At 48.1% G+C, this 22,609-nt stretch overlaps 2 protein-coding genes across 2 annotated transcripts in view; one reads left to right on the top strand and one right to left on the bottom strand.

Annotated features, from left to right (window-relative positions):
- LOC132493223 (forkhead-associated domain-containing protein 1-like) overlaps positions 1-16,933 on the top strand; it is a 37,431-nt gene extending 20,498 nt beyond the window's left edge. Inside the window, exons 3-8 of the mRNA XM_060103546.1 lie at positions 6,786-6,916; positions 9,385-9,474; positions 10,500-10,604; positions 14,351-14,458; positions 14,811-14,963; positions 16,626-16,933. Of these exons, the coding sequence (XP_059959529.1) occupies positions 6,786-6,916; positions 9,385-9,474; positions 10,500-10,604; positions 14,351-14,458; positions 14,811-14,963; positions 16,626-16,742 (704 nt within the window). The 3' untranslated portion in view covers positions 16,743-16,933. The remainder of the gene's footprint in view (positions 1-6,785; positions 6,917-9,384; positions 9,475-10,499; positions 10,605-14,350; positions 14,459-14,810; positions 14,964-16,625) is intronic.
- Positions 1-22,609, bottom strand: part of LOC132494286 (U3 small nucleolar RNA-associated protein 25 homolog) — a 720,475-nt gene that overhangs the window by 391,977 nt on the left and 305,889 nt on the right. The window lies entirely within an intron of this gene.

Consider the following 22,609-nt stretch of genomic DNA (forward strand, 5'->3'; position numbering starts at 1 on the left):
GATCCCCCAAGAAGCTAAGCCAAACAACTTCCTTCCACCCTTGCCAATGGGGGCCCATTTGGATTCGTGACTTTGCAGATAAGGTGCCCTTCTCCAGCAACTTGGCAGAGCCAGCAGTGCCTGCTGTTGTGGAAACCGGGGTCATGAAGTGTCTATGGAAGAAAACAGCTTCCCCTGGATCCGTGTTGCAAAGTGTGTTCCTGGAAAGTGGAGTGGTTTCCCATTTTTTAGGGTCTTAGGAATGAAAGCAATACACTAACGATGAGAGGAAACCCAAAATCTGCTAATGCATTTATTTTTTATTATTATTATTATTTTTAAATTTATGGCTGCATTGGGTCTTTGTTGCTGCACCTGGGCTTTCTCTAGTTGTGGCGAGCAGGGGCTACTCTTTGTTGTGTTGCGCGGGCTTCTCATTCCATGGCCTTCTCTTGTTGCGGAGCACAGGCTCTAGGCACGGAGGCTTCAGTAGTTGTGGCTCGCAGGCTCAAGAATGCAGGCTCAGTAGTTGTGGCGCACGGGCTTAGTTGCTCCGCAGCATGTGGGATCTTCCTCGACCAGGGCTCGAGCCTGTGTCCCCTGCATTGGCAGGCGGATTCTTAACCACTGCACCACCAGGGAAGCCCCTCATTTACTCTTAATGCTTCCCCCTGTTGAGGACAAACAGGAGGAAAAAAGAAAGGGCAGGGCTTCCTTGGTGGAGCAGTGGTTGAGAGTCCGCCTGCCAGTGCAGGGGACACGGGTTCGGGCTCCGGTCCGGGAGGATCCCACATGCCACCGAGTGGCTGGGCCCGTGAGCCATGGCTGCTGAGCCTGTGCGTCCAGAGCTTGTGCTCCGCAGTGGTAGAGGCCGCAACAGTGAGAGACCCACGTACCGAAAAGAAAAGAAAAAAAAAAAAAGCGCAATAGCAAGGTTCCAAATGAGCTGAGAATTGACCTTCTAAAAGGGCTCTCAATCTGGCCTCTGGTAGATGTCTGTCGGGGTTTCTGCCCAGCCTAGACCTTCCTCAGGAGAGAAGACGTTTAGGGATTACAGTGGGCTGACTGGTGGCCCCAAAGATCTCAGGCTCTAATCCCTGGGACCTGAGAATGTTACCTTACAAGGTAAAGTTTTGCAGATATAAGGATTTTGAGTTGAGACTATCCTCGCCCTAAGTGCCATCTGTAAGTGTACTTATAAGTGAGAGACAGGAGGAGATTATATACAAAGAAGAGGCGGAGGCAGGGACCACAGAGGCAGGACTAGAGTGCTGCACCTACAAGTCAAGGGATGCCAGCAGCTTCTGTGGTTAGAGTCTTTGGAACTCCTTGGCTTTTCAGCTCCTAGGCTGTAAGATTTGAATCCGCAAATGCCCCAAGGAGGAAAGCTGCACCAAATGTCAAGCTTGCGTCTGTGTTTCCCTTCTCTCCAGAACTTGGCCCACATGTCTTGGTGTCTCTCTAACATTCAGATGCCAGCGAACAGATGTTTTCTTACTTTATCCAGGTTTTCTAAAATTTCTTTAGACTTCACCTGATCTTATGTTATTATTGAACTACCATCTCAATTACCCCTAGGAAGAAAATTTACAATTTTTAGAGAAAATGGAACCCTGGTACAGTGTTGGTAGGAATGTAAACTGGCACAGCCACTGTGGAAAACAGTATGGAGGGTTCTCAGAAAACTGAAAATAGAACTACCATATGACCTCGAAACTCAACTCCTGGGTATAAATCTGAAAAAAAACAAAAACACGTGCTTTCAAAAACATGTATTTGAAAAGATACATGCACCCCAATGTTCAGAGCATCATTGTTTACAATTACCCAGATATGGAAGCAACCTAAGTGTCATCAAGAGATGAATGGATAGGGGCTTCCCTGGTGGCTCAGTGGTTGAGAGTCCGCCTGCCGATGCAGGGGACACGGGTTCGGGCCTCGGTCCGGGAAGATACCACATGCCGCGGAGCGGCTCTGCCCGTGAGCCATGGCCGCTGAGCCTGCGCGTCCGAAGCCTGTGCTCCTCAATGGGAGAGGCCACAACTGTGAGAGGCCCGCGTACCGCAAGAAAAACACACAAAAACCCCAAAACAAAACTAAAAAACACCCCGTGGGTAGTCAGAGGAGAGGACCGTCACAGCTCATCCCCCTGTGCCGTGTGCCAGGCATGATCTGAGCACCTGTACACATGTTAACTTATTAAAATACTTCTAACAATCCTATCAGGTTGGGACTACCATCACCCCGCGTGCAGACTGAACAAAAGGAAACAGACTATGGTGTCCTCCTGGTGTTCACAAAGCCCGTTAACTGGCACGGGCAGAGGCAGGACTTGAAGGCCACAGTCCGGCTCCTGAGTCCATGCCATGCTTTACAGCCTCCAACTTCTCACGCTCATTCCTAGAGCCACCTGGGAAGGAGGAACCAGGCAACTAAAGACTGGGTTTGAATCAGACTCCACGTCTGACCAGCCACGTGATCCCGAGCAGGGGGCCTCGCCTCTCTGAGTCTCAACCTGGCTCCCTTGCAAAATGGGCACATTAATGGGAACGTCAGCCTTCAGCAACGCTGTGACGAGTATCAGTGTAGCATGTGTGAACGGGCTCTGTAAACTCTGGAGTGTTCTGTGAGGTATAAACTACCCTCTATTCTCATTAGAGGGAATTCATTTCATAACCTGCTCCCGGCTCTTGAACTTTGCTGTGCATCCAGTCAGTGCTGGATGATCTGGAACCAACAGCTGGTCTATTTATGGCTGAAAACCCACAGGTCATAGGAAGACAGCAGCACCGGAGCCCCTGGGTGGCCACAAAGATAAGGTCCGTGTCTCGAGGACCGATGACATGGTGGTCACTGAAGGAACAGGCCCCCTCCTGCCCCTTCCACTAGTGACAACGGAAAACCTTGGTTTCCCCAACAGCCCGATCCAAGATCAACCCGACTCTTTGCCCAACGTTGGAGAAGTACCGGCGTGTCCTGCAGGCCTGGCTGGCCCCTCTGACTGTGTGTTGCCTCCTTCCACAGATCAGTGCCCTACAGCAAGGCTACAACCAGGTGCTGTGCCAGACCCTGTCTGAGAGAAACTTAGAAATCACCTCCCTGAAGCACGAGGCCGAGAACTTAAGGAGGGAGGCCGCCATCACGTCAGGTGAGACCCTTGTGCATTCAGGCCCCAGAGCTTCTGCCCTCCCCCTGCAGACATCACCAGTCAACCAGCGCACCTGTGCCCGTGACCTGGGTGCAGCCTCAGGGATCACCCGTGTCGGTGCATTAGAGTTCTCCCTCAGTGGAGGTTTCTTGCCACCCAGTTCCGAGGGCAGGGCCTGGTAAATATTTGAGAGAATGGTATCTCTTGGCTACAAGGTCTCCTGAGCACTGGCCCCACCAGGGAGAACACAGGTCGCCTTGTGGCTTGGGTGGTTCCACAAAGCAGCGTGAGTGCAAACTATAGCGTGGACAAAATGGGGTCACTCCTTTAAGGCACCCATGGTCTCACCCATTTCAGCCGAGTGCACTTGGGCCCAAGGGAAACCATTTTCTAATTTGATCCAAGGTGGTTCCCTGATAAAGGGCTTGGGTTGGGAGAGGGGCAGCCAACGCACAGCTGTGGCTGAGCTTTGATTCCCTGGATTCCTTCATTGCTTCCACATGTTTCTTGAGCTCCTACTAGGTGTCAGGCCCCGTTCCAGGCTCCGGGGAGGGAGAGCCAAGCAAGACAGTCAGATTCCTGTACTCACAGATTCGGGAGGGGGTGACAGACAATAAAAGTAAAGGGATGAATAAACAAGCCCACGTCAGAGAGCAGTGCTGCTGTGGAGAAAATAAACTGTGTGTCTTGGTGGCCAGCGCTTCAGGGGGGGAGGCCAAGGGGGACCAGCTTAGTGGGTGTGCAACCATGGAACTCAGGTGGGACTTGAACCCGTGGGCTGGGACTCGAACCCACTCAGAACCCACTATCTTTTAATCGAGATCACGCATCTGGTCTCGGGACTTAATAAAGCTCAGGTTCTTTATGTCTCATTGCAGAAAGAATTCACTGAGAGACAAAGTAAGAAGTGGATTTCTTTAGAGAGAAACACACTCCACAGACAGAGTGTGGGCCATTTCAGAAGGCTAGAGGCCCCCAAATATGGGGCAGTTAGTTTTTATGGGCTGGGTAATTTTATAGGCTAATGAGTGGGAGGATTGGGACAACTCTAATATTTTGGGGAAGGGGCGGGGATTTCCAGGAATTGGGCCAACACCCACATTTTTTTTTTTTTTTTCTGTACGCGGGCCTCTCACTGTTGTGGCCTCTCCCATTGCGGAGCACAGGCTCCGGACGCGCAGGTTCAGCGGCCATGGCTCATGGGCCCAGCCGCTCCACGGCATGTGGGATCTTCCCAGACCGGGGCACGAACCCGTGTGCCCTGCATCGGCAGGCGGACTCTCAACCACCGTGCCACCAGGGAAGCCCCACCACCCACTTTTTGACCTTTAAGGTCAGCCTCCGAACTGTCCTGGTGCTGGTGGGTGTGTCATTTCGCTCATGTATTACAATGAGCCTGTAATGAGGCTCCAGTTCCCCTGGAAGTCGAATCTTACGCCCCCTTGGACCTAGCCGATTGTAACCAGTTCATGTTGTATCCTCCACCGCTATGTCCTTCTTTTAGAGAGGACCTGTTTCAGGTGGGCAAGGACAAGCCAAGGGCAAGAGAGGCTGCATGGAGTGAACAGGGGATTGTGGGGCTGGGCAGGGTCGGGGGGTCTGGGTTTTTATTCCAAGGGTGTTGGGAATCCAGTGGAGGTTTTTAAGCAGGCACTGACATGCCTAGAGACCTGAAGAGGATGGGACCAATCACAGACGAGGGGCGTGAGAGAAGCAGGTGACAGGGAGGGGGCAGTGAGCCTCGGAGGGGCACATCACTCTGAAAGCAGCCAGCGCGTAGCAGGAAACATGCCCACAGCTGTAGAAGCCAGACATAGCATTGAGTCGCACGTGAATCCCCATCTCTGTATGAATCTGTGCTTTTCTTCTGCCTCACTCTGCAACTTAATCACACCCACACCCACCCCCTGCTGCCCCCAGGTCTCTGCTTATGCTCCTCCCTCACTTGGGATGTCCTCAGATATTTTCTGAGCACCTCCCCCAGGCTAGGTGCTGTTCTGGGCACCAGGAATGGAAGGATGAACCCTCTGGTCCTCACCTTCCTCCCGTATGTCGGCCAGTGAAACCTCATCCAAGCATCAAGCCTGTCTCAGATCCCTCCTTCTCCGATCAGGGAGTCGGACAGGCCTGGGTTGGGATAACGCTTGAGATGGGCTGGGCCCACTCAAAGTGTGGCAAGCCCCAGAGGGATTTCCAAGTAACTGAACTGTGTCCTGGAGGCAAAGCTCATTTTTAAACTGAAATTCTGGAGCATTTTGTGCTTTATTTCATAGACATTCTTGATTGATACCTACCACTAAAACTGGGCCTGATGTTCTTTCAAGAAAAGAACCGTATGAGATAACCCAATACCACTGCATTTATGCACCCTTCTTCCCACTTTTATTCAAAATGATACTACAATGCAAGAGGGAAGAGATATGGGGATATATGTATACGCATAACTGATTCACTTGGTTATAAAGCAGAAACTAAAACACCATTGTAAAGCAATTGTACTCCAATAAAGATGTTAAAAAAATGATACTACAGTAATGGAGTAGTTATCTATTGCTGCATAACAAGTTACCCCAAAATGTAATGGATAAAACCCCAACCAATATTTATTATCTCGCCCAGTTTCTGTAGTTCAGGAATTTGAGCAGGGGGTGACTTAGTTCTCATGAGTTGCAGTCAAGATGTCGGCTGGGGCCTAAGTCATGTCATCTAAAGCCTCGGGTGGAGCCGGAGGATCCCCCTTCAGAATGGCTGCTCATGTGGCTATTGGCTGGAGGCCTTAGTCCCTCAGCACACATGCTTCTCTCTAGGGCAGCTTGAGTGTCCTCACGACACAGTAGTTGGCTTCCCCCAGAGTGAGTGATTCAAGAGGGAGCAAAGAGTTGGCCACAGTGTCTTTTATGACCCAGCCTGAGAGGAAACAGTCCGTCATTTCCACAGTATCATATTGGTGACCCATGGCAGCCCTATTCAGGGTGGGAGGGGCTACACAGGGCATGAATTCTAGGTGGCAGGGATCATTGGGGCCATTTTGGAAGCTGGCTGCCGAGAAAAATCATAGGCGCCATGGAACAAACATAATTTAGCCACTTTGTGTTCTTGGGACATACCGTCTCATTTGACCCTTACAATAACTCTGTGTGGACAGACAGTGGGAGGTGAAATAGCTTGTCCAAGACCACCAAGCTAATAAGTGGTAGAGAGGTGTCCAAACTCAGAGGACTGAGAAACCAACCACCCCATCAATAGCGTCCAGCAGTGCCCTCTGCCACACGCCCGTCTCCTGGCCTCTGGAGAAGAATTCCTGGACCTTCCCTGTGCTGGGCCTCTGTTTCCCATGCCCATGGTGTGGCCTCTCCTCCCAGCTTTGCCTGGCCTGTGCCCACAAGTGGCCCCCAAAGGTTTCTCCTCTCGCTGGTGCTGACTGCCCCTCATTCTCACTGAAGCCTCAAACCCTGTTCCGTGGACTTTGCTCTCATTCCCATTCCTGCTCTGGGACCCTTGGAAAAAGCCTCCCCAGTTCTAAGCGGGCACCGGTGGTGGCCCAGGCTTGGAAGGTCTTGTCCAAACGTTGGCTGACAGCCATAGTGTTGCCAATAATCCTTCCTGCCTCTTTGACCTCCATGAGTCTTTTGTTTTGGTTTGTTTGGTTCTTTTACAGAGATGGTGTCATCTTTGCAAAGAGACGTGTTAGTAAAGGATGGCCAAGTTCAACAACTACAACAGGAAGTGAATCAACTGAAAAGTGAGAACAAAGAAAAGGATCACCAGCTCGAAGCCCTCAGCTCCAGAGTGAGTGTCGGGTCATCAGCAAATTGTAGCTGCGAAAAGCAGACACAGTGGAGTCACATGACACACGGTGGTGAGATGAGGCCAGTGCCCAAGGACACAGGGAGGGTAGTTGCTGGGCAGGTGGCCAACTTCTCTGAAGCCTTTCAAAGGACAGCATGTATGTGGCTCAGAATAAGCATAATAGATTTTCAAATCCAGCAAACATTTTCTAACCCCTATTATAAATGAGTTTGTTTAATCCCAGCAACAAACACACCTATGAACATATACTGCCATTGCAAAGTTTAATATTAAGCAGAATACGATCTCTCTGTGAGCAAGGATGACCACACGGCTGCATTGTGGTCCCAGCACCACTGGTTCTCATAATTGTCTTCAAAGCAGAACGTTTGAAGATCCAGATGCAAACACGCAGACTCTCATTTCTTCCTTAGACTTTAGTGTGTAGAATGTCTCTATGGAAGATGAACGTGGTAGGCAAGCAAAGAGCTTTTTACATGTAACTTTGACTATTTGCAAATCTTGCCTTCAATGCTAACTTTAGAATCCTGCCTCTATAGGATAAGATTTCTCAGTATTTGCATGATGTGCCTGTTTCTGTGAGTCAAGGTAAAACCTCAAAAGCTTTCATCTCAGGTGGCAACTCAGAGATTCCCAGAGGCTACCCGATAGCTAGGTCTGCATGGGGATGGGGTGAGAACAGATCTTGAGGTTCCAAGGAAATGGCACAGTAAGTAATACCTGGTATGTATTACCATACCCAGTTTGGAGCTGGTGAAAGGCACTGCATGAGCTTTGGGATCAGACAGACCAGGGTCCAATCCCAGAGCTTTCTTTTACTGTAACTTATTTGGCCTCCATTTCCCCATCTGTGAAATGGGGATGACAAAATCATTTTGCGAGAAGTGGGAGGCTGGTTTTCGTTGTGCTCTTCTGCCTCTGCCCGAGGTCGGCTGCCTGGCCAAGCCCTCTGCATTCGTTTCTCCCAAGCAGAGTGTCTTCCCAGGCATGTGCTATAGCTGTTTACTGTGGGGTGTGTGTGTGTGTGTGTGTTGGGGACGGGAAGGGGATGCAGAGCTGGTGCTAAGTAGAAGGAATCTGCAAAGACAGCACCTGCTTGGCTCTTCTACCTCCTGAAGTGCATTTGGATGGTTTATGTCCCCGTTTCCCCTTCCTCGTTGACCTTGGAATGAGGTCCCTTCTCCTCTAGACTGTGCTGGCCAATAGCACAAGGGCTCGTCACCACCAAGGGTACTGCTCTTGTGAACATTTGAGATGCCTTTTTTTTTTAATGACATACATCATGTGTGTTAATTTTAGAAAAATAAGTAGATGACATTGAGAAGAAAAAATAAAAAGAGAGGAGAGGAAATGCTACCTTGAGAAATCAGTGTTAATATGTTCATGTCTGTTTTTCCAGTCTTGTTTCTATATATTGCCTAGAAATCAATCAATCAATCATTTGATAGTGAATTTATACTATGCACATTTAAAAAATTTATAAATCCTTATTATTTTCCCATTCTAATAAATCAACGCTCTTATCATTCGTCTTAAAAGCTACATACTTGGGCTTCCCTGGTGGCGCAGTGGTTGAGAGTCCGCCTGCCGATGCAGGGGACACGGTTTCGTACCCCGATCCCGGAAGATCCCACATGCCGCGGAGCGGCTGGGCCCGCGAGCCATGGCCGCGGAGCCTGTGTGTCCGGAGCCTGTGCTCCGCAACGGGAGAGGCCACAGCAGTAAGAGGCCCGCGTACAGCAAAAAAAAAAAAAAAAAAAAAAAAAAAGCTACATACTTTCTCCTGGATGTACCCAGTGTTATAGAGTGGTCTGCTGTTCTAAACAACACTTGGGTTGTTTCCTCTTTTTTTTTTTCTTCCACTGTTACTGACAATTCTGTGAAGAGCATCCTTGAAACTACAGATTTACTTATTTCTCCAGTCATTGTCCTTAAGGTACATGCCTAAAGTGGGAATTGCTGGGTCAAAAGAAGGCACATCCATGCTTATGCCCTTAATGCCTGTTGCCAAGCCGCCCTCGGGCAAGACAGCTCCGTTTACCCCTCCACACCAGTCAGGGCAGTTGTGTCTTTGAGATGCAACCTGCACAAAAGCCCTAAGATGGACCCCAGCTCACTGGCTCGGCCCCCTCCACCCTCACCGGTCACAGCGTGAAAACATCCCAATTCCTGCACCCTAAGTACCCAGAGTCTACAAAGCTGGATTTCCCCTCCAGTGAAGTTTGCTGGCTTTTGAAGAGGAATTTAGATGCTCTATTCCTCAGAACTCATGAGAGGGGTGAACTGGGAACGACTGCAGGATCCCGTGCTCCCATCACACAAATGGTCTCGCCTCTCAGAATTCAGAAGTGTGATTGGGTTATACAGCAGGAAACACTCCTGGGCGTGAACACAGGTACTTGGGACCCCCAGCCAAGCCCCCGTGGCCTTGTCCTTTTAATCCACAGTGCTCAGTGCTGAAAGAAGAGTTACAGAAACAAGATGCCCAGAAGGAGAACTGGGAAGCCCAAGAGAAAGAGTTAAAACTCTGCAAAACCGTGTGTTGAACCTCCTGACCCCTCGGTGTCCACTGAAAGCCTAGATTTTGGCCTTGAGGGTTTTGGAGGGGTTCCTTGGCCCATTAGCTAGCACAAGCTCTGGGGCTTTCTGGGTGTTTGTCTGTTAATGTAGTCTCCTAATTCTTTGATTTGCTAGCCTCAAAGAGATGGGTGAAAAGATCATGGAAAACAAACTCTCCCAGATTTTCTGGGCAGTTGGCTCAAGGCCCCTCATCAGGTTTTCCCTGGGGAAAGGGACGGGAGGTGGCCACCGTATGCTGCTAGAAATTCACCATGGTCCCTACCCCTGGACTTGTGATGCCCAGACTTTCATGATCCACTGTCACAAATTTTATCACGGCCCTGAACACTGTTATTAACACAACTCTTCTTGAAGTATTTTTGCTTAAATACATTCAATTTTACAACAATCCATAAAAACAAAATAAAAAGCAAATGTATCACTGGCCTTGTATGGAAGGTGAACATAAAAATGAATACAATGGAAAGATGACCACTAAATGTAAATGTTCACCCCCTGTAACGGCCCGAACCCTCGTGCACATCACCAGGCATACGTTTTCCATCCATTGGGAAGGACGGTGCCTGGGATGGGGGCAGGAGACGTGTGTTCTTCTCTCTGTCAGGAGCACACTTCTCTGCCTCAAATGAGAAAAAAGAAAAATGTCATTGTTCTTTTCTTCCAAACTGTGCCCATTGTGTCTTCCAAACAGCCCTTATTTCGATTGAACTCAAACATATACCCCAAGGAAAGAGATTATAATGAGTGGATAGGTATCTTGTACTGTTTAATCCAGGATCCATGCTGATCTTCAAAAGAAACTCAAATTTTCCCTCACCTAGCCCTTTCTTGCATCCGTTGAAAGAAAGTCTACTTTGCCTCAAACATGTGGAATTGTCCCCAAAGGGAAGGAGTTAAGCAAATCCCAGACTAGGTTTCTGCCTCAATGAACCGGATGAAATGAGTTGTGAAGTTGACTTCCCTGTTGTTGGAACTCTTTCAGCAAATCCATGACATGGAAAAAGAAATGAGGAAGCTCAGGGTGAAGCTGAAAAGGAGCAATAGCGAGCAGAGCCTGATCTCTATGACGCTGCGGGAAAAGAGCAAGGTATGGCAGGGACAGGTCGGCCTGGGAACCACTCTGGGGCAAGCACTCCACCTGCATCATCTCTGTTCATCCTCACAATGACCCCATGCGGTCTATACTGGTATTATCCCCACTTTACAGTCGGGAAAACTGAGGCTCACAGAGGTGAAGGAAGTTATCCAAGTTCACTTGCATAAAGTAGTTGTGGCAGAACTTGAATCCAGGTCTGCCTGACTCCAAAGCTCCTGTGTGTAACCACTACCCTAGACTGCCTTCAGATCTTAATTTTGAAATTATCTAAGAAAGAATTGATCCATTAAATAAAGTTTGCCAATGATGTTGTTCCCACTTAAATTCTCATATTGATTTTTTTTGTCTTGTTGTTCCATCATTGAGAATGTTTTTAAAAATCTCAACATGTTTGTCATTTGTGTGTTTCTTCTTTTAATATGAACGATGTTTGCTTTATATATTTTGAGGCTGTGTTACTAGGTGCATATAAATTTAGAATACTAATACTTCCTGTAGAGCAAAACTTTAGATCATCATGAAATGTCCCTTTTCATCTCTAGTAGTGTTTCTCCCTTAACGTCTCCTTTGTCATTTAGCTTCATCACTGGCTTTCTGTTGGTTAGAGTTTTCATACCATATCTTTTTCATATGTTCTCTGTCAATTTTTGTCTTAAGGTTTAGACATATGCCTTCAAATAGCATATCATTTTTACAAAATCCAGTTTGACAATCTATGACTTTTAGTCCATTTATATTATGTAATTACTCGTGTACTGGGGTTTAAATCTACCTTCTTGCTCAATACCAGTTGTACCATCCGTGGTATGTTCCTTTTTCTCTCCTTTCTTGCCTCCTTCTGAGTGGATGGTTTTCTCTTATTCCACTTTCCCCCTCTATTAGCTTGGAAATATTTCACTTTATTACTATTCTCTTAGTAATAGTAAGACAATAACATTCATCCTTGACTCACCAAAATCACACATTAGTTAAGTTTTTCATTCTTCTACTATTCTCTTAGTAGTCATCCTGAAGACTACAGTATGCATTCTTTTTTTTTTTTTTTTTTTTTTTTGTGGTACGTGGGCCTCTCACTCTTGTTGCCTCTCCTGTTGCGGAGCACAGGCTCCGGACGCACAGGCTCAGCGGCCATGGCTCACGGGCCCAGCCGCTCCGCTGCATGTGGGATCCTCCCGGACCGGAACACGAACCCATGTCCCCTGCATCGGCAGGCGGACTCTCAACCACTGCGCCACCAGGGAAGCCCTGCATTCTTAACTTCCCAGGAGGCACTAGTAGTTGATGATCCTGCCCTTCTCCTTGACAGTGCAGTGAGCTTCAAACACCTTAACTTCACTGACCCCCTCCAGAGTTAGAAGCCATTGCTGTCATTTCCTAAACTCCTCTTGATAGTTAAAACCCCACAAGACATTATTAGTGTTTTGCTATCGTCAGTATCATATCCACACATCACCCTTACTGTTGCTTGTCTTTTCTGCATCTCTGATCACCCACTTGGGTTCATTTTTCTTGTGTCTGAAGAATACCTTTTAATGTTTTCCCTCATTGTGGCTCTGCTGATGACAAATTCTCAGATGTGCCTGTGTGTCTGTCTGGAGATGTATATTTAACCTTCACTCTTAAAACACATTTGACTGCGTATTGAATTCTACAAGGGCAACTCTTTTCTTTCAGCACATTAGATACAGCATTAGATATGTCACTATTGTCTTGCGGCTCCTATTATTTCTATTTAGAAGTCATCTGTAAGCCTAACTGTTGTACCTTTGCATAATCTGTCTTTTTCTCCGGTTGCTTTTAAGATTGTCTTTTCCCTTGATTTCCAGCAGTTTTATTATGGTTTATCTAGGTGTGGATTCAGTTTTATTTACCTCGTTCAGAGTTCGTAGGGGCTTCTTGAATCCCTGGCTTGGTGTTTTGCCTTAGTTCAGGCGCTTCGGCTCTGTACCACACAGGCAGTGGGGAGCTCCTAAGGCTTCTGAACAAGTGACTGATGCAATGACATTCGTGGACAGTAATCAGGGTGAAAATGATAGTTACAGTTTCTCACGTACTAGGCGTTACCTTGAACATTTCACCTCTTCATCTTCACAACAGCGCTGTGATCTAGAAATCATCCTCTCCATTTTACAGATGAGAAAGTCAAGGCTACTAGTTACTAGTAAAGTAGCCCAGTTGCACAGTCGGTTTTGTCTGACTCCAAGTTCGTCTAACTTCAGTTACCCTGGCGTAGCAAACAGCCACATGCTACTGTTTACACTGAAATTAATGAAAATTAACTAAAATTTTTAGTTCAGTTCCTCCGTCACACCAGCCACATTTCGAGTGCTCGATCCCCAGATGTGGCTGATGGCTGCCATATTAGACAACACAGCCTTGCTCAGAGTACCTGTACCGTTGCAGAAAGTTCTGTTGGACAGAGCTGCCTTACAGCTGGGTAACTCTCCCAGTACCGTTAAGATTGCACTGGAAGAAACTAAACTCGAGGCGAGGAGGCCAGTTGTCACAGTCCAGCTTGCATGTGAGAGGGGTTGGTGGACAGGCGTGAGACCCCCGAGTGTGAGAGAGGGAGCAGGGCGGACGCTGAGGGTGACTCTAGAGGCTTGGGGACGGGAACGGGGGCTGTTCATGCAGAACACAGACAGGGGCAGAGTCCAAGGCTGGACTTGGCTTTTGCAGCACATGAAAAAGGCTGCTGACATAGAAGTCAGAGCATGTTTAGACCTGGGAGAAAACTAAGGCCCAGAGAGCTTAGATGACTTTTCCAAGGTAACGGAGCTGGGTAGAGGCTCTTCCACTGGACCACACTACTCAGAAGAAAGCTCTTAAGGGCTTTTCTGGGTCTTTTATTACATCCCTGTGATCCCCCTCTTCAGATCCCTAAAAAAAGAGCCTGTGAATTTGTTTCAGCACAATAACTTTCCATTTATTTACGAGAGTTTGCCTCATTTCCTGTTAGTGCCAGGGCCCAGGGCTCAGCAGGTGCATCCAAGAACTGAGCAGCTGCGAGGCCTACACTGGCCAGCCAAGGGTAGCGTGGAGCACGCCCAAGCTTACCGTGTGTTGACTGTTACCCACGCAAGGGGGGGAAAGTAGGCAAGCTTCTCCACTTTAAATGCCTTCGTTTGCAGGCTGCAATTCTTAACAGAGTTTGCTTTAGCAAGCCTCCAGAGAGGTTACCACCAGTGAGTGTGCTCAAAGTGGTAACGACAAACAGTTATGATAATAAACCCAATCATAACATTTCCAAGTACCCATCACGAGTTTTTAGAACGAGACTGTACGGCGGACATTCCCGTCCACCTTTCATAGGTTACAACAGTACTTAACATACTCACAGAGCCCTTAAGCACTATTCCAAACATTGAATCCCCACAATAACTCTATGCAGTGATACTAGTATCATCATCCCCATTTGACAGATGAGGACACTGAGTCACGGAGCAGTGAAATAACTTTCCGAGTGTCGTACGGCTTGTTAGCGACCGAGCTGGGATGGGAGTGTGCGGTAGAACATAGTTGAGCCCCGGGTGCAGAGCTCGGCCCTTTCCTGTAGGGGGCAACTGCCTGTGAGTTTGCCTCCACCCTGTGCATGCCTGTGACCCCTGCTGCTGGGCTGCAGCTGTCCCTACCCCTCAGGGACTCCCCCACTGCCACTAGCACCCCCCCAGAAGAGTTTCCCCAGAGGGCATGATGATCACATTAGCAGCAAGCCCACGCTTTCATCATCCTTTCAGGTGGAAGAGAAGCTTCGGGAGGATTCCAGAAGGAAATTGCTTCAGCTGAAAGAAATGAGGAACAGAGAAAACCTCATTAAAGCCAATTTGGAAAGGGCAGTAGGTCAGGTAGGCGTGCTGCAGAGCCCCTTCACGGGCCCGTGCTCTCCACGGAATCCCGCACCCAAGCGGCCGGCAGGGATGAAAGAGGAGGAAGACGGCCTGCCTTAGTTCACCCGCTTATTTTCTATACGAAGAAGTGTCTAGAAAGAACTAGAGCTGAGATTCTATCTTGATCTAGAGTCTGAGCTCTTAACCACGATGCTCTACTACTTCGCTATTAGTTACTAAGCTAAGCATCATTTTTCTGTGTTTTGAAGAAAGTTTCGTGAACCTTTGTCCCGCCCCCAAAGGTAGTGGAAATGACTCCTGCGTTAGTCCTGTCCCCCATCAGCTGCAGTTCCCCTTCCCCTCATTTCAGATGAAGATCAACAGTTCTCGGGAAACTCAGCAGTATTTGCTGCAAGAAGAGTTACGGCAGCATCTGGCAGAGAAGGAGAAGCTGACCGAGGAAAGGCTACAGCAAGAGGAGAAGCTGAAAGCCAGAGTCAAGCGGCTAATGGCAGAGAACTCGGTAAGGTGGTCCCCGTCCTTCTCTTTACTACTGGAAACTGATGAAATGGGCTTTCCTATGAGAAACAGAGGGCGCGTACTTAGATGGAGGAATCTCAGCAACTCCTTGGTGGGAGCTAAATTAATTAAAGAGGGTGAATGATGTAGGAGGAATTAACATGAAGCTTGAATCCTAAAACTCAGAGATCAACTTGAAGAGGCAAGGTTATTGAAATGTCTAGAAATGGTACTTTGTTTATATACCGCAGCTGATTTTATTGATACAAATCCCAGTCGTTACTGCGGGTCCTGGTTTGTGTCTAAGTGAGTGCAAGACCAACCAATATTATTTCAGTCTTTTGCTTTCTCTTCATGCATATCAGGGGAAACACATGGCCAAAACGGCTACTTACTTTTCCAGAAACCAGCCAATTAGAGGATAGTTTACAGTGGCGCCTCTCAACTCAAAGGTGTCCACGGATCATATGGGGATGTTGTTGAAATGCAGATTCTGACTCAGCAGATCTCAGGTTAGGGGAGCCTGGGATTCTGCATTTCTGAACAGCTCCCAGCTGGTACCGATAGCACAGCTCTGCAGACTACATTTTCAGCCACAAAGTCTTAGAAGAAGGTTTTCCCCAAGTTGGCCGATAAGAACCACCTGGGGCTTCCCTGGTGGCGCAGTGGTTGACAGTCTGCCTGCCGATGCAGGGGACACGGTTTCGTGCCCTGGTCTGGGAAGATCCCACATGCCACGGAGCGGCTGGGCCTGCGAGCCATGGCCGCTGAGCCTGCGCGTCAGGAGCCTGTGCTCTGCAACGGGAGAGGCCACAACAATGAGAGGCCCGCGTACCGCAAAAAAAAAAAAAAGGGAGGGGGAGGGGCCTTTTTTAAGGATATAGGGGTGAGTGCCTCATAAAAACTGGGAGCTGAAAGAGAGCCTGGCCTCGAAATAGAACTGGTAAGCCATCAGATCTCAGGCATCATCTCTTTTACACACACACAAGCATGTGCAGACGCACACACAGGCCGTATCTCCTCTCTGTGTCTCTGTGTGACTCCCCTGATCTCTGCTCTCTCCAGTCATGTGACAGGAAGGAATGACCTCATGGTCCCCCAGTTCAAAGGACCAGCCCAGGAAGCAAGTAGCATCTTAGAGCCCATAACCCCAAATCCTGGGAGTGACCATCTTAAAAGCCCAGCCCGTGCCAAGTGCCCGATCAGCTATGACCAGGGACAGAGTCACACACATGGCTGCCAGGATCCAGGAGTAGTGCTCAGAAAAGGGTTAGACAGACCCCCTAGAGTATGCTGCATTTTACCCTCCTAAGACATCAGAGACATAAGGCATTCAGTTCAGTAACAGCTTTTCGAGAGAAAGTCCATCCCAATGAAATTGCCTAAAATCAGAAACTCCTGGTTCAAAAAAAGATGCAAATGTCAGAAGAAAACGTTATCTGTGTATCTGGAAGAGTGTACACCAAAATGTGAATAAGGTTACCTGTGGGTAGTGTGATAATGGTGGATCATTTTACCTTCGTTTTGCTCACGTCTATGTGTGTATATAAATATTTTTTACAACAAAGATTTTATTTTGAGTAAAAAAAAAATGCCATTTGAGAAATATTTGGGGATCTCCCTACAATTATTGAGTTTGGGCATTTGTCGCTCTTGCTTGTTGTAGGTTGGAGCCAGAAAAGGCACCCCAAAGATGGACCAAGGAAGAGAGATGCTGAAGAGAGAAATGTCCAGCAAATCCAGCCAGAGCCTTCTGTTTTCTAAACCTGGTGGAAGGAACTAGAAACGTCGTCCCGCTGGGCCTCGCGTGATCCTCCGTGAGTCAGTGTAACTCTTCTGCGTCAAACTACTAAGATGCTTTTTTAGGACATTAAAGGTTGCTACCCTAGTGTGTTGCTTCCTAGACTGGTATTTTGCACAATACTGTATTTTGGAGTGTGTGAGGAGAGGGGTTCTTTTCACAGATATTATGAATGTAAACATACGCAAGCGTATGAAGAATAAGTTTGAAATTCAGACTCCTAGGCCTGGTAGATGCAATTATGTGTTTGGGTAGTGACAAACCCAAATGTCACACCTCCAAGGAGCTCTGAGAAGCCCGCAGTTGAGAAAACCCAGGGCGTGTACTGGGGCCACAGGACAGAATGGTAACCTCAGGGCTGTTGGGGCCATGGTATAGTGCATTTATATCTGAATTGATTATAATAAATGTGAACAGCAACCAGTTTTATCGCTTCCATAACAGTGAGTCATGTTTATATGGCGCTCTGCGGTGTTCAAAACACTTCTCGTCTAATCCTCTCTCAAGCCCTGGGAGGTAAATAGCATTATGTTCCCCATTTTACAAATGAGGAAGCTGAGGCCCAGAGAGGTTAAATGGCCCGTCTAAAGTCACACAGCTAGTAAATTCAAGAATTGAGTCTGGAACCCAGGTTTCTAACTCCATCTCACGCTGCCCATTCTGCCGCACCAAGACAGCCCAGTAGGTCAAGTCCCAGGCCATCAGGACAGACCAAGTACCCACTCATCAAAGAACACACACTGCCCAGGTGGACACACCCCTTTCCCGTGGTGTTTGAAGAGACCCTCATTTTTGCCTTCTCTCCAGCCATCTGTTCTCTCCCTGCCTTTCTTGTACGGCCAGAGACCACCAAACAAAACAGGAGGAAGAGCCAGAAGCCATGAATATCATTTATTTTTTATTTTTAAAAAGGCACAATAAAAGTATTTTGATATTTTAAAACCAAATCCATTCTTTATACTGATTAAAACTAGAAGGAAATGGGAAAAATGATTTGCATGATCTTCCACTAAAGGTACTTCTTGCACAGTGAGAAGGGTGAGCATCACCTGACCTTAAAAATAATCTTGAAAATCCCAGCAGTTTTCCATAAAGAACATATTACTTATACTGTACCATATCCCCAAAATCCAAAACAGCAATCTCCAGCACCAGAAAAGATCACTTGGTCAGGCAGTAGTTAAGTAGCTGGCTCATGTTTGCAAGCCAAATTGTGTGGGAAAAAAAATACTTTGGTTGAATACAAATATTTGAATTTGCATAAGTTAAATGTAATGCCTATGTGACTCCACTGTATTTGAGGTCTTTCAAAGGACGTGTTAATCTTTATCGTATCAACATTGTAACCCACAATGGCAATGTCCTTTCTTCACTCCTTGAACTAGATGGTTCTTTAGGTGTCTCCTCAGCCACACACCCCTTTCTCTGAGAATGCACATTCCCCAACCAGGTTTACCCTACCTACTGCTGCTCTCTTGGCCACACCTGACTGGCTGATCAGTAGATAGTCTACCCAAGCCAGACCAATCAGGTTTCTCTTCTAACCCAAGCTGGGCCAATCAGCACCTGTGCCCTTGATATTTGGAAGTGGGACACGGAGTTACCACACAGGTCATTAATGGCCCGGAGCTGAAAGTCTTGATGCAGTTCCCAGCTAGGGTGGCCATTTCTCCCACTGTGTTTGGAGAAACAAAGCCAGTCTTAGAAAGAGATGGCCAGGATAGATAAGCAACAGGTAGAGACAAGAAACCAAGACCCAGGGAATTCCCTGGCCGTCCACCCTGCGCTTTCACTGCCAAGGGCCCGGACTCAATCCCTGATCAGGGAGCTAGGATCCCATAAGCCACACTGTGTGGCAAAAAAAAAAAAAAAAGAAGAAACCAAGACGACCCCCAGAGAGACAGTGCAGCAGACACTACAAGCCCCTTAGTCATTGCCTCCCTCTACTGTATAAGCAGCACGTGAAATGCCCTCATTTCCCAGCCTCCCTTGCAGCTAGACTTGGCTGTGTTGTTCAGTTCTGGCCAGTGACATGCAGGTGAAGGCCCTGGGCAGGGCTTCCCTTCTGGAATTAAAGGCAAGGCTTTGCTAGGAGAAAGTTTTTCTCTTTGTCCCTTTGCCTTGTCTCCTTTTCCTCTCCTGGAGCTCGGACTTGGAGCTGGAACAGCCATGTTGGGGATCACCAGGTAACAAGCAAGAGACCAAAGCCCACCTCAAAGGACAATGGAGTGGAAAGACATGAAAAGCCTGGGTGGGAGCCTACTGGCATCAGTGTGCTCTGCACTGTTCCTGAACTGCCTACCTCTGTACATCCTGTTGTAGAAATAAATCAATCCTATCAGTTTCATCCACTGTGGTCAGATGTACCTGTTTGTGCTGTAGAGCCAACCACTCAAAAGTTAGTGACTTAAAATGGCGAGTATTAGTTCTCAGGATTCCAGGCGTCAAGCTGGCCACTTGTACTGGTCTGGTTGGTTTGGCTGGGGCTAGTTTAGGGTGGCTTCGTGTACATGCCTGCCTGGTCATGGCCAGGCAAGCTGGGTTAGGACAGTGGTTCTCAACTGGGGGCGATTTTGCCACCCAGGGGGCATTTGGCAACGTCTGGACACACCTTGGTTGTTAAACTGGGGTGAGGGTGAGACTATCATCTCGGGGTAGAGGCCAGGGATGCTGCTAAACATCCTGCAGTGCACAGAACAGCTGCCCACAACCAAGACTTAATTGATCCAATATGTCAATAGTACCGAGAATGAGAAACCCTGGTCTAGAAAGGCCTCAGTTGGGACGTCTGATTCTGCCTGGTGTGGTCCCTCATCACCCAGCAGGCCAGAACAGGCCACGTGTGGTGGGTACAGGTTTCCAAGAGCAACAGGAGAGAGAAAGCCCCAAAGCACACGTTTCAAGTCTCCACCTGCCATGTGTTTGCCAACATCTCATCAGACAAAGCAAGCCACATGGCTAGAGTTCATTTGGGAGGGGCTCCAAATTTTCACCATCTACCCACATCCAGGTTTCTGTTATTTAAAGCTGAAGGCAGCGGGCTCCCAGAGCGTTAACGGGGGGGGGGGTGTGGGGTGTGGGGTGTGTAGTTGGGAGGTCAACTGGCCCTCCTGGTAGCCTCCCTGAGTTCAACCAATCCAGTGAGGAGAAGCCGTGGGCGGGGTGAGCTCCGCTGCCAGAGCGGCGTGAAAAATTTCCCAAGGCAGAGCAAAAACCTTTCCTGAGCGACTGAGCATGCCCGCTGGTGAAAGGTCCAGCCCAACTTTCACCACATCCCAGACTCCAGAGGGACTTTTCTGAAACCCAGAGAATTGACCATGTCCTCAAACAGCTTAAAAATCTTCCATGGCTCCCCCGTGGACCTCAGAAAAAAAAGATCACACTTCAGTGGGTTTTTTATGCTTCATCCTCAACCAATTTCTTCAGCCACGTCTCCCACTACTTTTGCAAGAAATCTTTTGCTCCACGGATGTTGAAAACTTGCAGCTTCTCATACATACCATGTTCTCTGTGCACACAGGTTCACCTACCTGCGATTCTCTGCCCAGGCCCTCTCTACCAGGATATTGCATCTGTGCTTTCTAGGACTCTGAAGACAGTCATGCTTCATCCCTCTGGCATAGCTCTTGTTTTTTTTTTTTTTTTGCATCTTTGTTGGAGTATAGTTGCTTTACAAAGGTGTGTCGGTTTCTGCATTGTGGCAGGGTGGATCAGTTATGAATGTGCATGTGTTCCCATGTCTCTTCCCTCTTGCGTCTCCCTCCCTCCCGCCCTCCCTGTCCCACCCCTCTAGGTGGTCGCGGGGCGCCGAGCTGATCTCCCTGTGCTGTGCGGCTGCTTCCCACTAGCTATCTATTTTATGTTTGCTGGTGTATATGTGTCCATGGCATAGCTCTTCTTATTCTGTGTTGTGAATATACTCTATGTGCTCACATGTCTTATCTTCACTAGAATGTGAGCTACTTGAGGGCAGGGGTCTTGGCATATTTTATACCTGTATAGAACTCTAAGACCTAGCAGGGTGCCTGGCACAGGATAGATACTCAATAATTGCTTATTGAATAAATGAATGGATTATGAGCTCCATGAAGGAAAAAAAAAAAAAAGCTGAAGGCATTCCAACTGATGCAGAAAGTTGCCCTGATTCCTGATGACTTTCTGGTTCCTGGTTTCTTTTCTTGGAAAGGCCCATTCCAATGCCTGCCCTTGGGTTCCACTAGGACTTTTTGTATCACTCAAGATTCTCTGGTTGCAACCAAGAGAAATCTCCTGTGGCTAACTTAAACAGAAAAGGAGTTTACTGAAAGGAAATGCGGAAGGTTAGAGAATCAAAGGGCAAGCAAAGCTGAAGAGTCTGGACAGGCAGGAGCCATCTTTTCTTCCCCGTAGATGTCCCCTTTTTTGCTTCAGCCGGTTTGAGTTTCTTTTATTTGCAACCAAAATGGCATTTACTAAGACGCTCTGCACAGCCCCAACTGGTAGCTCTGAGAAGCTATCAGCGACTTTTCTTTCCCCTGACGTTGTACCAAGGGACAGCAAGGTACCTGCAGTTCCCCCCAAGAACTCCCAATCTTCTGATCCCCCAAGAAGCTAAGCCAAACAACTTCCTTCCACCCTTGCCAATGGGGGCCCATTTGGATTCGTGACTTTGCAGATAAGGTGCCCTTCTCCAGCAACTTGGCAGAGCCAGCAGTGCCTGCTGTTGTGGAAACCGGGGTCATGAAGTGTCTATGGAAGAAAACAGCTTCCCCTGGATCCGTGTTGCAAAGTGTGTTCCTGGAAAGTGGAGTGGTTTCCCATTTTTTAGGGTCTTAGGAATGAAAGCAATACACTAACGATGAGAGGAAACACAAAATCTGCTAATGCATTTTTTTTATTATTATTATTTTTAACTTTATGGCTGCATTGGGTCTTCGTCGCTGCGCCCGGGCTTTCTCTAGTTGTGGCGAGCAGGGGTTACTCCTTGTTGTGTTGTGCGGGCTTCTCATTCCATGGCCTTCTTTTGTTGCGGAGCACAGGCTCTAGGCATGGAGGCTTCAGTAGCTGTGGCTCGCAGGCTCAAGAACGCAGGCTCAGTAGTTTTGGGCCACGGGCTTAGTTGCTCTGCGGCATGTGGGATCTTCCTGGACCAGGGCTCGAGCCTGTGTCCCCTGCATTGGCAGGCGGATTCTTAACCACTGCTCCACCAGGGAAGCCCCTCATTTACTCTTAATGTTTCCCCCTGTTGAGGACAAACAGGAGGAAAAAAGAAAGGGCAGGGCTTCCTTGGTGGCGCAGTGGTTGAGAGTCTGCCTGCCAGTGCAGGGGACACGGGTTCGTGCTCTGGTCCGGGAGGATCCCACATGCCACCGAGCGGCTGGGCCCGTGAGCCATGGCTGCTGAGCCTGTGCGTCCAGAGCCTGTGCTCCGCAGCGGTAGAGGCCACAACAGTGAGAGACCCACGTAGCGAAAAGAAAAGAAAAAAAAAAAAAAAGGGCAATAGCAAGGTTCCAAATGAGCTGAGAATTGACCTTCTAAAAGGGCTCTCAATCTGACCCCTGGTAGATGTCTGTCGGGGTTTCTGCCCAGCCTAGACCTTCCTCAGGAGAGAAGACGTTCAGGGCTTACAGTGGGCTGACTGGTGGCCCCAAAGATCTCAGGCTCTAATCCCTGGGACCTGAGAATGTTACCTTACAAGGTAAAGTTTTGCGGATCTAAGGATTTTGAGGTGAGACTATCCTCGCCCTAAGTGCCACCTGTAAGTGTACTTATAAGTGAGAGACAGGAGGAGATTATATACAAAGAAGAGGCGGAGGCAGTTACCACAGAGGCAGGACTAGAGTGCTGCACCTACAAGTCAAGGGATGCCA

Source organism: Mesoplodon densirostris, chromosome 7, assembly GCF_025265405.1.
Source record: "Mesoplodon densirostris isolate mMesDen1 chromosome 7, mMesDen1 primary haplotype, whole genome shotgun sequence".
Classification (NCBI taxonomy): domain Eukaryota; kingdom Metazoa; phylum Chordata; class Mammalia; order Artiodactyla; family Ziphiidae; genus Mesoplodon; species Mesoplodon densirostris.